The sequence below is a fragment of the Muntiacus reevesi genome, chromosome 5 (genome assembly GCF_963930625.1).
Source record: "Muntiacus reevesi chromosome 5, mMunRee1.1, whole genome shotgun sequence".
Lineage (NCBI taxonomy): Eukaryota > Metazoa > Chordata > Mammalia > Artiodactyla > Cervidae > Muntiacus > Muntiacus reevesi.
In genome coordinates, this window is record NC_089253.1 from 116,424,978 (window position 1) to 116,439,743 (window position 14,766).

The window sequence follows — 14,766 nt, forward strand, 5'->3', positions numbered from 1 at the left end:
CTAGATCAAATATGGCCTTGTTAGGACAAGAAGTTTGGATTTTATGCAAAGTGCATTGAGAAGACATGGAAAGCTTTTAAGCAGAGGACTGACATGGATTGGTTTACGTTTTTGAGGACCAACTTTTGCTTCCATGTAGAGGTCTTTTTGCCTTCCGCTTTTTAAAGTTTTAAGCTGATAACTATGCTGCCTGAGCTATGAAGACAAAGCAAACTGAGTTAACTGTTAAATCAAGTACAACTTACATATATTGGACATTTCATAATACAGACCATCATTTCTATAGTACAGGCATTACAAAGGACATACCTCACATAATTTATTCAGTTAGTGTAACTTTTTCACTAAGCATTGTCAATCTAAAGATTTTTAAGTCAGCTGATGAGAAGTGTCCTGATGATTTAGGAAAACTTATGCAAAATCTCCACCCTGGGTGGAAAGGAGAAGCTACCTTAGAAGACACAACTCAGCCTACCTGCTTTCTGTGAGGTTGGTCTTCAGAAGGATGAGATCAAAGAGCAGTGGAGAAGAGAACAGTTTCCCTGTCCTGTGCCTGGGCAGTGAGAAAGGAAGACATGCAGGGGTTGGGGTTGCTAGCCGAGGTGCTGGTGAGCTTAATGCTGCATGGAAAACTTGATGGTATGTTCAGTGAAGAAATTAATAATGAAATAGAAGTATGCCGTAAATCAGGACAACTATCTTGTCTCTTATTTTCCCCTTAGATGCTATCACGTCACCTATGTTGTGAAACATCTAAATTCTCAGACTGAAGAAGAGCGCAGGTTGCTTTTACACTGTCCGTATTGGCACAGCTGTAGTTGGCATGATAAATGTGAGGCCTTGCCAGTATCCCCATATCCCCTTCCAAAGAGGGAGGTCTCTGCAGCCAAGATTGTACCAGGTGACTTAATTCCATGCCATAAGTGATTCAGAAATGGACATGTGATCCACACTGAGTCAATCAAATTCTTTCTCTTTAGGAATCTATACTACCAGACCAAACTTAGTTTGATAGTGTTGAGATGTGGATCTGTTGGTATTGGCACATGTGTGCTCAGTCATATCTGATTCTTAGTGACCCTCCTTTGTCCATGGAATCTTCCAAGCAAGAATAGTGGAGTGGGTTGCCATTTCCTACTCCAAGAGATCTTCCCGACCAAGGGCGAACCCATCTGCTGCATTACAGGTGGATTCTTTTCCATTGAGCCATCTGGGAAGCCCGTGGACCTCTAAGATCATGTATAATAGAATTGAGGTCAGACTGTTAACTCAAAGGGACATAAAAAAAAAGCATTATAATGGGCTACTTCTTAAAGCCTGTGATCCCTTGGCCGGCTGTGAGAACGGATCCAAAAATTCAAGACCCTTCTTTGGTTCTTATTGAAATCCACAGATTCATTTTTCTGTGTCTAAGAGCTGTTATCATGTAACTTACAAAATAAGTTATTGAATATCCTGAAAGTTGGTGTTCATAACATTAATTTGTATATGATTCTAAATCAGTATTCTTTGTGCATATTGCACAATATTGCATACCTTCTCACCATGTATATTTATAGACAGCTTCTTTCTTTTTTTTTTTTTTGATAGTTTCTGAAATTTGGGGGAAGGATGCTTTGTTATTAATGCTTGATCAGTTGAATTGACTATCATATATATCAGTTTTTTATTCTTGCTTTTTAGATATAATTTACTGAGATGTTACCATGACCGGTTTATTAAACTATGGGTTGTGAGATGGCCTTGGTATTATGTGTGGTGCATGCTTGTGTTTGTATTTCTCCCTTCCTTCATTCATTTTTAGGGAGTAGAGTTTAAGATGTTATGGTTTAAGATGTTAGGGTGTTATGGTTTCATTTTGAATCATCCTCATGCCTTAGCTAAAGCAAATGTGTACAATAAAATGTACTTGCATTGTAGTTTGTATTGGCAGTGTTCTTTGTAGTGGATATTAGTCATGTTGGTGGCCCCTTAGTGTCTTACGAACGTTCTCCTATGCTTGAGGAGTGGCCCACATCACAAGCCTGTCTCATTGAGGTGGAAGCAGAAACTCACTTTCCTAGTTTCCCTTTCAAGAGCGCAGGATGTGAACTAGGCTTTGCCAACCGAACTTCCTCCAGGCTCTGTGGTTTAGCTTAGAGATGCAGGCGGGCAGAGTTGAAGAGTACACTGGCAGTTTCCTGCCCCGCCTGCAGCGATGGCTTCAACATTCCTAGATGACAGGAGTGCTAATTCTAGCATCTGCTGCTTCCCAGCAACAATAGTTTTCATCATCTGATCAGTTTGGCAGGGTGGAGTTAAGTATTCTTAAGAGTTTAGCCTTGAAACTGTTTATTACTTTAATAAATGCTCGGTAAAAACTCACTTCCTGCCTAATCAGAGTTAGCTTCTGTTGCTTGCAGCTAAGAACTCTGACTGAAAAAAAAAAAAACCTCTGACTGATACAAGGTACCTAGAAATGTGTGCTGTTTTAAAAACTTGATTGATTAATAAACATATTTCTCTTCAGTTCCTTGGAATTTGTCATCCTTCAGAAGTATACCATTCTGAAATCCCATTTGAATCTCTTCTTTACTTTTAACCTTTATCCTCTAGTTGCTTCCTGGAAATGCATTTTAGCATAATAATTAGGACCAGATTGCTAGGATTTGAATTCCACCTCTACCATATATTAGCTGTTTTTCTTAAGCAAGTTGCTTACCTATTCTTTACCTGTGTATTTTTAAAATGGGAATTACTGAATAATATCTAACTTCTGTTAATATAGTGAGAGTTTAATACATGTAAAATGCTGATTAGGGTGTCTGACACAGAATGAGCACTTAACATGCATCGTCATCATCTTCATGATTAACTGCTGTTTTAATAGTTTTCTTTTTTCATGCAGACCTCAGAAAACTCATCTCTCTACTTCCCTTACATTTCAGTCCCTTGGCATTTTTATCCAGCTTAGATCTCCTGGTCCTTCATTTTGTTAACTTCTTACCAGTACTTTAAATTTTCATCCAAGGTTCCATTCTAGTCATGTGTGCCCAAAGGCAGCCAAAAATTGCTGGAGAAAGTCATGCGACTGGGTATGTTTGTGGCTGTTATCAGAAACGATACAAACCCTGGCTGGTCTTCCGCACAGACCTGCAATACTCTATGTTTCTTCAGTCACGACTCTCTCACCTTCTTCAGTGACATTTCAGATCGTGTAAATTTTCAGAAAAAGCCCACATCCTGGGTTTTATATGAAATCTTATTTCATTTTTTAAGATTTGACAGTGCATTCAAAGCCTTTAAAAAACATTGTATCATAAAATTATTCTGAGGGCCAGATTCAGGGGCCTACCATTAATAGTTTTAAGTCAAATAAGATAAATGGCAAAGGCTAGCTTGAGAATCTGCTTGCCTTTCTTCTCAAAGCAGCCTCACCCCACCCTGGAGATTTGCTAGCTCTGGGGAGGAACCCTAGCATAGATATTTTTGAAAATTTTCACAAATGTTTCTGATGCAGAACCATAGCTGATAAACCACTGGTTTAGCAAAATGTTCTGCACATTTTAAGTGAGATATAGGAGAAATTTCACTGCTGCCAAATGAATTTTGACTGAGTAGGCAGTTAACAGACAACTTGCTTCAGTTCTTCCTAGTCTCCCTGTGTGTGTGTGACTAAGTTAAGCACTGTTTATCTCCAGGCACTGGAAGGGAAGAGAACCTGTTTCTTTGGTGGGAGAATAAAAGGTAAAATGCAGTAAAAGACAGTCATATCCCCCCACAGTGGCTCTTCACAAGAGCATTCTTATGATCAAACTTAGGTCTTTTGATCAGGGCATTTCCCCTCAGATTTGCTGAAGCTAGCATCAGAAGTAAAGTGAACAACCTCTCTTAAGCCCCTCTAAGAGTAAGATCTGATTGTGCTGAGCCCCTGTTTTCAGGTACTTGGCTTCTACTGGAGTTAAAATTGGCCTGGAGCAAGCAAGCTGGATACCATACTGTCCCAGGCTAGGAATGATCTAGGGAGAGCAGTGAGCGGCTCAGAAGAGAGGTCTTTGCTCCCTTCTCCAGGGTTGGAACCTGGGTAGCCTGGGTGGAAAACAGAAATCCTGACCACTAGACTGCCGGAGACTGGAGGCTAGAAAGAAAATGGCCTTGGCTCTTTCCCCAGTTTAAAATCAAGAATGTTTTCAGGAGGCAAAAACCATGAAAACAGGTAAAAGTTTTTATTAGAGACACAGCATAACATGTAGGGGAGCACACAGAAACAGTTTTAAGACCAAAGCAAGGCAGAATTACATACCCTGAGCTAAAGGGTTTGGGTGTCCTGTCTAATGAGAAGGAGCACAGTAAATCAGAAACTAGGCAGAGATACACAGCAGGAGAGGAGGACGGACGTCCTGAATGAGGAGCGCAGAAAGAATGTGGTTTAAATCACTTAAATAGGACAGTCCTTCTGGGTCTTCGTTTGCATTTGGCCAGTTATCTTGTTTCTTTCTTTACGCCTGACTGGTCCTAGGACCCTCCCCAAGATGGGTGCGCAACTTTTTGTTACGATGGATCCCATCTCACAGGCTTGTGGGTGCACATCCACGCTTACTGTGGCGGGGGGGGCTTCCCTTTTTGACCCCCAAGAAGCCTTCCTGTGCCTGTATAAACAGGGAAGTCTTCCCTGACCTCAGGAATGGGGGCCTTATCTCTCTACTTTAGCAGAGCTCAGCTTTTGCCACTAGCTTTGTCCTTGGGGTGTCTGGATGAGAAGAAAGCTTCAATTTTATTCCACTTAACAAACACCAGCTGTCCGGCCCAGGGGTTCATCTCTCTCCTACCACAGGAATATTGCCATATCATAGGCCTTAATGCACTTCTTAACCTCAGATATGCAGATGCCACCACCCTTATGGCAGAAAGTGAAGAACTAAAGAGCCTCGTGATGAAAGTGAAAGAGGAGAGTCAAAAAGGTGGCTTAAAGCTCAACATTCAGAAAACAGATCATGGCATCCGATCCCGTCACTTCATGGCAAATAGATGGGGAAACAGTGGAAACAGTGGCTGACTTGACTTTTTGGGACTCCAAAATCACTGCAGATGGTGATTGCAGCCATGAAATTTAAAGATGCTTACTCCTTGGCAGGAGAGTTATGATCAACCTAGGCAGCATATTAAAAAGCAGAGACATTACTTTGTCAACAAAGGTCCGTCTAGTCAAGGCTATGGTTTTTCCACTAGTCATGTATGGATGTGAGAGTTGGACTATAAAGAAAGCTGAGCGCCGAAGAATTGATGCTTCTGAACTGTGGTGCTGGAGAAGACTCCTGAGAGTCCCTTGAACTGCAAGGAGGTCCAACCAGTCCATCCTAAAGGAGATCAGTCCTGGGTCTGACGTTGAAGCTGATACTCCAATAATTTGGCCACTTGATGCGAAGAACTGACTTATTTGAAAAGACCCTGATGCTGGGAAAGATTGAGGGCAGGAGGAGAAGGGGACAACAGAGGATGAGATGGTTGGATGGCATCACTGACTCGATGGACATGAGTTTGGGTAAACTCCAGGAGTTGGTGATGGATACGGAGGCCTGGCGTGCTACGGTTCATGGGGTCGCAAAGAGTTGGACACGACTAAGCAACTGAACTGAACTGAATGCACTTCTCTCTTCCCTTGCACCCTACCTTTTCATTTCCTCTCTCGTAAGACTCTCATATCAGAAAATAAGCAAGACATTTACAGTTCTTTAGCTCATGTACCCAAGGATCTGTTAGAGGAATAAATGTCTATCTTAAATAAAAATTGACCACACTAGAGAAATCAGAATATTTCTCTGGCAGATGCAAAATTATCTTTGGTACATTTTGAATCAGTTTAAATAAGTTGGTCTGAGATTCTGTTTTAAAGGGAAGGTAAAGTGGATCATATTGGCTACTGAGGAGACTCACTGTACCTGGGCTGCTGCTTCTTTCCTTTTTTCATCCCAGCTAAGTCAGGAAGCAACAGTTAGAACTGGACATGGAACAACAGACTGGTTCCAAATAGGAAAAGGAGTACGTCAAGGCTGTATATTGTCACCCTGCTTATTTAACTTATATGCAGAGTACATCATGAGAAACGCTGGGCTGGAAGAAGCACAAGCTGGAATCACAATTGCCGGGAGAAATATCAATAACCTCAGATATGCAGATGACACCACCCTTATGGCAGAGAGTGAAGAGGAACTGAAAAGCCTCTTGATGAAAGTGAAAGAGGAGAGTGAAAAAGTTGGCTTAAAGCTCAACATTCAGAAAACTAAGATCATGGCATCTGGTCCCATCACTTCGTGGGAAATAGATGGGGAGACAGTAGAAACAGTGTCAGACTTTATTTTTTTGGGCTCCAAAATCAGTGTGGATGGTGACTGCAGCCATGAAATTAAAAGATGCTTACTCCTTGGAAGGAAAGTTATGACCAACCTAGACAGCATATTAAAAAGCAGAGACATTACTTTGCCAACAAAGGTCCGTCTAGTCAAGGCTATGGGGTCAGGGAGAGTCAGACACAACATGCCTAAGGGCATGTTTGACCTGTTTTCCTTAAAACACAGAGTGCCTCATCTAGTTTTTTAAACTGAATTCCTACAGAGTGTACTTTAGGTTAGTGACTCATTCCTCATAGGACTGAATGGTGAGCGACATTCCTTGTTTTAACCCCAGACATTTCCTTTGTCATTTTTAAACAATGAACAGACTTTACTCAACAGAGGTATTCTTGGGCACTTATTCTTGTGCAGATATAATCAGCATTTTATAAGTGGCAAAATAATAAAAGAATTATTTGAAGGTGATACTGTTAATTTCATATCAGGATATTCATTCTTAATGAATTTTTTTAAGGATTGAACAGTAACTGGATGGATTTTTGAAAAATCAAATTCACTGAGGGAATTCCCTGGTGGTCCAGCATTTAGGGCTGTCTGGTTTCACTGTTGAGGGCCTGGGTTCAATCTCTGATCTGGGAATTAACATCCCATAAGCAGCGCAGCCAAAAAAAAAAAAAAAAAAAAGGAATCATTCATTGAGGCGTAATTTGTGTGTAATAAAGTTCACCAAATGTATAAAGTCATGAAACCACTACCTGGAATGTTTCACCCCCAGAACGTCCTTGTGCCCCTTTGTGGTCAGTCTTTCTTCAGTTTTCGGCAACCACTGTCTTCATAGTTTTGCCTTCTGCAGACTGTCATATATACAGTAGTCTTTTGGGTCTGACTTCTCTCATTTAGCATGATGATTTTGAGATCCGCCCATGTTGTCGCATCAGCAATGGGTCCTTTTTTTTTGCTGCAGTTGTTGTTCGGTTACTGAGTTGTGTCTGACTCTCCCTGACCCCATGGACGGCAGCACCCCAGGCTTCCGTAAACTCCACTGTCTCCTGGAGCTTCTCAAACTCATGTCCTTTGAGTCAGTGATGCCATCCAACCTTCCCATGCTCTGGGGCCTCCTTCTCCTGCCCTCAATCTTTCCCAGCATCAGGGTCTTTTCCAGTGAGTCGGCTCTTCTCATCAGGTGACCAAAGTTTTAGAGCTTCAGCCTCAGCATCAGTCGTTCCAGGGAATATTCAGCGTTGATTTCCTTTAGGATGGACTGGTTTGATCTTGCTGTTCAAGGAACTCTCAAGAGTCCTCTCCAGCACCACAATTCGAAATTGTCAATTCTTCAGTGTTCAGCCTTCTTTATGGTCCAATTCTCACATCTGTACACAACTGCTAGAAAAACCATAGCTTTGACTAGCTGAACCTTTGTTGGCAAAGTGATGTCTCTACTTTTTAATATGCTGTCTAGGTTTGTCATAGGTTTTCTTCCAAGGAGCAAACATCTTTAAATTTAATGGCTGCAGTCACTGTCCACAGAGATTTTGGAGCCCAAGAAAACGAAGTCTGTTACTCTTTGCATTTTTTCCCCCATCTATTTGCCATGAAGTGATGGGACCGGGTGCCATTATCTTAATTTCTTGAATGCTGAATAGGAGACTATTGTATGGAGATACCACAGTTTGTTTATTCATTCACCAGTTGATGGACTGGGAATTTTTTGCCTTTCTAGTGGATGTGTAGTGGTATCTTACTGTTGTTTTTAATTTATAGTTCCTGGATGACTGATAATGATGAGCATCTGTTCATGTGCTTATATTTGCCATCGTATTTCCTTTTTAGTGAAATTTCTCTTCACATCTTGCCCATTTAAAAAACTAAGTTTTCTAGAGATATAAGAACTATGGATGAAGTCCTTTATCAAATACATATTCTATAAATATTTCTTCCAGTATGTGGCTTGTTTTTTTATTCTCAGAACAGTATGTTTTGAAGAGCGTAAGTTTTAAATTTTTTGTGACGTTTTAACTTATCATTTTTTAATCTTTTAGTCTAAAAAGCCCACTTTTTGTGTTTTATCTGAGAATTATTTGCATCATACAAGCATACAAGCGTAAGATTTCTTTTTTTCTATATGCTTCATAATTTTAGCTCTTACTCTTAGGTCTGTGGTTCATTCTGAATTAATTTTTGTATATGGTGCAAATTAAGGATTGAGTTTCTTTTTTTCTTCTTTTAAATTTCTGATTTCTTCTTTTACGCTTTTAATTCTTTCAGTGATTCATCTTATTGGGTTTTTTAAATAACTGTTGCTTAATTTCCAGTATGTTTGAAAATTTTTTAAATATATTTCTCTTACTGATTTTTAATTTAATTCCATTGTGTTGTAATGGAGGACATACATAATATGATTTCAGTCCTTTCATATTTGTTGAGATTTACTTGTGGCCCCAAATATTCTATCAATTCAGCCTTTTAAAGAAGAAAAAGAAAACACAAAAGTTTCTCTTTATATCTTAAGGTGGCACTTTCCAAAATTACTATTACTATTTCCAAAATTACTATTTCATGTGTCATTTTTATTTTTGAAAACATAACGAGTTACTGTTGTACTTTATCTAATTGTTAAGAATGATTGTAGTTTTACCGTGTAAATAATTTTAGTCTGTAATACTGTGTTGGTATTTGCTGTTTTTGCCTTACTATAGTCAAAAATTTCTAATCTGTTCTTCCCTTTTAATGGTTTCCATAGGTCTAAGATCTGGCAAACTTGGTGAACAGTGTGAAGCAGTTGTCCGCTTTCCCAGGCTCTTTCAGAAGTATCCATTCCCCATTCTCATCAATTCTGCATTCCTAAAGTTAGCTGATGTTTTCAGAGTTGGGTAAGTCTTTTTAAGCCCTTGGTGTCCTAAAGCACTTTGTTCATATTTTTTGTTTTATATTGTAGTCTGTATTCTTTTTGCCTTTTAGGACTTCCACATGATGGTTTTTTGTTTTTGTTTTTTTATCGTTTTAGTGGATGCACGTGGAAATTCACAATAAATTTTGGTGTGAAATTTAATGGCATTTTGAGCCAAAGTAAAGGGTATAAGGCAGAGAGTACTTAGTTCTTTGGGGGACAGGATAATTCAAAATTAAAGACCACCTTGATATATAATTGTGTATTTTGGAAATATCTGTGGCTTTGTGCATTTCATTTTGAGAAGTTTCTGATTTAACAATTTATTTTTATAACATGACATTACATGTTACATGAGATTATGGGCTACTGTGAAGTGCCTGAAACATGTAAGCAAACCCTGAATATGTACCTGTTGTTTCTCTATGCCATTCCCTCTCCCACTTCTTTCCACCATTCTCCATATACTCGTGTACTCACATACACATCTAATCAGATCTGCCGAAAAGAAGATATAGAATTAGGTTGAGAGGAGGAAGACCATCTTCTTGGTTCTAACGGGATTGAGGAGATTGAGTTTGACTCCCGGACCTCTCTCTATGTTACAGCTGTTCGGGTGCCTTCCTGCAGGACTGCACTCTGCTAACTGCTTATGCTTAGCACTCATCTCAGGGTTCTGTATCCATGGGTTCTACCAACCACGCGTCAAAAATATTTGGGAAAATAATTCCAGAAAGTTCCAAAAAGCAAAACTTCAACTTGCCATCCACTGGCCACTAGTTACATTGTACTTGTACTTGTTTACATAGCATTTACTTTGTATTCAGTATTATAAGTAGTCTAGAGATGATTTAATGTGAGAGGATGCGCAGGCACTGTGCCATTTTACAGAAGGGAGTTCAGTCTCCAAGGATTTGGGTTTGGTGGGGGGCTAGTCCTGGAATCAGTTCCCATCCACACTGTGGATATCACAGGATGACTGTACAGACTTTTGATTGTTTCTGTGGTAAAGCAGAATGTTCAGGTTGAAAAACATTGGCCTGTTGCTAAAATTTATTAGTATCGTTTGTGTTGCTTTGATTCCTAATTAAATATTACTTTCCTAAAGTGGTCTAATTCATTTTATCTGTGGTTCTTCCTAGAAACAATTTCCTGAGGCTGTGTGTTCTTAAAGTTACCCAACAAAGTGAGAAGCATTTGGAGAAGATCCTAAATGTGGATGAGTTTGTGAAGAGAATTTTCTCTGTGATTCATAGTAATGACCCTGTAGCAAGAGCCATCACACTCCGGTATATTCTGTTACGCCTCTGAGTCACCGCAAGATTCTTTGAGTTGTATTTCTGTCGTACCTTTACTTCTCTTATTCTGAACATTAAGAATTCATTTTTGTTTTTCCTAGTAAGAGTCAATGAGAAAATATAGTAACCATCCCAGTCTATAAATGCTTTAGAGCTAACTGTCTATGATACTGTTTTGGTAACTTATGTTTGAGACACTCCTTTTGTGGGCAGATGTTCTGATCTGTTAACTCAAATGTAAGTATGGTTTAGCCTCATGCTTATTTTGAACTTTTACCTTTCTGACCTTGTTCTTCCTGTTTCATGTCCATTTTCTATATTCATCCTTGGTTATGTGCTCATTTTTATATATGATAATTTATGTCTAGACTCCTTGGAGAATGCCAGGAACAACCACCTTAGTTTCTTCAGCATTTCCTTTTTTTTCTTGGCATTAAAAAAATGTTGGTAGAATTTCATTTTGTAAGCCTTAAAACCAGCTTGAACCATATCCTCTTTCTAGGTCTGTCATCTATGAAATTAGTATGTGTAAGCTTTGGATTTTTGAAATTCACTTTCCTAAACTATACCTTCCTCTATTCTGATATGAGCCCCAGGGGGACATCCTCTACTTCTCTTGATGCTGAGAGATTTGAAAATCATGATACCAGTGATTACTGATGTGGAAAAAATACTGGGAAGTCTTACTTTTTTACTTTGTGGGTCTGCTTAATAGCAGAAATAATGGACTGTTAATGCTTTGCTAAAATGGACTTCTTTATACAACATTGAAAAATTGGCATTTTGACACTTTAGTAATTCAAAAGTTTCTTTTCCTGGGCTGTCTTTGGCACTTCGCATGTACTTCAAGGTAATTGTTAAAAAATTTTTGCTTGTATTAAATTAACCATGTTAATTTTTCTTACATGTTGAAGTATGGAAAAATGTTTACAAAATTTGAGTCACTGGTTTCTAAAATTGATACTTCATTAACCTGAGATTTATGGACTGACCTACAAACTTTAGTTTTGGTAAGCTTTGCCTATTTCTTCCTTTTCTGACCTTGAACTTACTGCATTTCCATTCTTTTTGGGTTTCTCTGTTTGTGTAGGATGTTGGGAAGCCTGGCATCAATAATTCCTGAGAGGAAGAATGCTCATCATAGTATTCGTCAGAGTCTGGATTCACATGATAATGTAGAAGTTGAAGCTGCTGTTTTTGCTGCTGCTAACTTCTCTGCACAGTCGAAGTAAGCCTAGGCCTTTTATAGTTTGGCTCCCCAAGAAGAGGTTTTGAAAGAATAGCTCATTTATATATGTAAACACTAAGGGATATAGAAAAATGTAAACGGCAAGATGTATTTTCCAAGGGTATTTCTATCATGCTGGGAAAACAAGACTTAAATACATAAAACAGAAAAGTTAAGTACAGATGTTGGCATTAACTGTAAATGGAATTAAAGTCCCCAGGAGGACAGGATTAGCCTGGGATTAGAATAGTTGGGGAAGGCTTCATTGGGAAGCAGGAGCTTTGTCCATTGAGGTGTCTTCCCCAAACCTATACTGTCCTAATACTAAATTATTCCTTTCTTACTGTCTTCTCAAGTCTGGACAGTTTGACAGAGATAATAACTGGAATTGAATCCAATTTTAACTTCTTTGGGGTATCATACTCTATTATCTTATAAAATAGTATTTCTGTCTCCATATATGTATTATTTTTTGATGGAACATTGACCATAGTTTTATTAATGTGTTTGACTTACTGGATTATCCTCTCTAAAAAATAATACTATTTCTTTTACTGACTGATGCTGTTAAAGTAGCACTGCTTTCTGGAGGGTATTTTTGTAATATGTATTTTGTGCATCCCTTGGGCCTAGAAAATCCACCTGTAAGAATTTATCCTAAGGAGTCAGCAGTGTGTACTGATACTTACTTGCAAGGATGCTAGTTATAGGGTTATAATAACAAAAAAAATTGGTAACAAATTCCAACCAGTGTGCCAATAAGATGAATAGGATCATACAAATGAAATACTATATCAGCTTTTATAACTAATGTATTTTAGAAATATATTTGAAAACAGGTTACATAATAGGTTATGTGATATTACAGATTTATTTGAAAAGCAAGTGTTTATGGAATAGAAAAGAGACTAGGATATGTATTGAAATATTGTCTCTGAGTGAAGATATTATCTTATTTTTATTTTCTCTTTTTTTACAAATTTCTGTATATCCTTCTAGGAGCAAGTTTTGGTTTTATAGTCAGGTGACTAATGAATTTTTTAAATTAAAAATAGCACTTATATTAAGAGCTTCTGCTAAATTTGGATAAGACTTGAAATAGTTAATCACCAATGATCTTTCTTTATAGTTTAATTATATACTTATTCATGTCTTCAACTGCTCTTTTCAAACCTTGAGAATTCCAGGATTACTCATTGGAAAAGGAGATTAGAGAACATAAACTGTGTAGACTTTTATTTACTGATTGAAAGTAGTAGGTGTGACAGTAATTGAGGAAGAGAAATATCTAAGTAAAGACAATCCCTATTGGTGCTTTTGAAAATTGGCATTTTTTTTTTCTTATTGAGAGTCATGCGTATTGCAAGAACTTTTGAAAAATTACTTTTATTGGTTAAGAGTTATATCTAGTGAATATTTATCCTCTGATCACCACTGTCAACGTGTGAGTACTTTAAATCTGTCCAATTAAGTGTGTACTTTGAGTAGCTCTAAAAATAGTTTTCTAAATGTAGATGATAAATTTGAGATTTAGTATTGGAATTTGCTTATGGAAATCATTTTTGGCTCAGTTTTTCTCATGTGTTATTATCAGAAGCTAATTTTATCAGCTGTGGAATTTCTGATCTATCTTGGAAAAGATTAGTAACATAGGGACAATATGATTCTTCATTTATAGAATTGATGACCAGTAAACATTTAACAGTTTATGTAGAACCAGTTTTTAACATACCAGGCTTCAATATGGTATACTTGTGATTTGTGATGTTTAAACATACCAAATTAATGCAATAGTTAAGTCTGAAGTACTTATCGGAATGTATTAGAGTATGAAAATCAAGAAAATATGCCGTTTCCAGATTAGCATTTACCATGGGAAGTCCCATGGACAGAGGAGCCTGGTGGGCTGCAGTCTGTGGGGTCACAAAGAGTCAGGCACGACTGAGAGACAGCATGCACGCACACACGCATGCGTGCACTTCCCTCAGAGACGATGACCTGGTTTGAGATCAGGTATCTCAACCAATACAGATGGATTTTTACCTTAGTGTCTTTATCAGTTTTGGATCTTAAACAAATTAGAGTAGTTGACTAAAAAAGGGCTTTAAAAACTGACTTAATCCTATTTCTACCTGTCTGCTACCGTAACCGCATGTAACTTGTTCTGAGGGTGTGCGTGCTCAGTCGTGTCCAGCTCTTTGTGACCCCATGGACTGTAGCCCGCCAGGCTCCTCTGTCCATGAAATTTTCCAGGCAGGAATACTTTAGCAGGTTGCCAGTTCCTTCTCCAGGGGATCTTCCTGACCCAGGAATTGAGCCTGTTTCTTTTGAATCTCCTGCATTGGCAGGTGGATTCTTTACCACTGTGCCACCAAAAAGGTTTTAATTGTTAAGAGCTGGTCTCAGAGGAAGATTTGCAAACCCAAGCGACTTCAGGAACCTGGGAGGCATTGTCAAGCAGAGTGGTGACCTCTAGTGGTGACTGGTGGACTGGAATGTGCACACCATCTGAAAGGGTGACTGCTCCTGGGTGCCAGCTGACTGTGATGGTGCAGGACCATGACCAGTGTTGTCAGATCTGAATTTGGAGTGGGAAAAAGCTGGAGAATCAGATTATTCTGTAGTCTCAGCGAATGAGACTATATATTCTTAGCATATTTTTAATGCTGACATTAAGAGTTTTTAAAAACGTTATTAGACCTTAAAAAAAGGAAACTACAGGCTTCAAACTTGCAGTTTATTGACCCTAGAGGCCTGTAACAGATTTTAAACTTTGCATTTGTTTAAAAAAAGTTATTATATAGTTAAGAAATACTTAGTGAATATCCATCATGTCCAGACTCTATTCCAAGCACCAGGAATACAGGAGTGGAAAAGATGAATGCTCTGTTGCTATGTAAACCCACAATAGTTTGAGCTGCTCATTAATGTTACAGAAAAATAAAGTCGTTTTATCATTATGATGATGACCTAAGTAAGTTCCTTGGGTAGAGTGATCGGGGATAGCCTCCCTGAAGAGGTAGC

The 14,766-nt window shown here is 38.5% G+C and overlaps 1 protein-coding gene across 1 annotated transcript in view; it reads left to right on the forward strand.

The window, feature by feature from the left end:
- INTS7 (integrator complex subunit 7) overlaps window positions 1-14,766 on the forward strand; it is an 81,616-nt gene that overhangs the window by 3,754 nt on the left and 63,096 nt on the right. Inside the window, exons 2-4 of the mRNA XM_065936253.1 lie at window positions 9,070-9,199; window positions 10,359-10,505; window positions 11,605-11,742. Of these exons, the coding sequence (XP_065792325.1) occupies window positions 9,070-9,199; window positions 10,359-10,505; window positions 11,605-11,742 (415 nt within the window). The remainder of the gene's footprint in view (window positions 1-9,069; window positions 9,200-10,358; window positions 10,506-11,604; window positions 11,743-14,766) is intronic.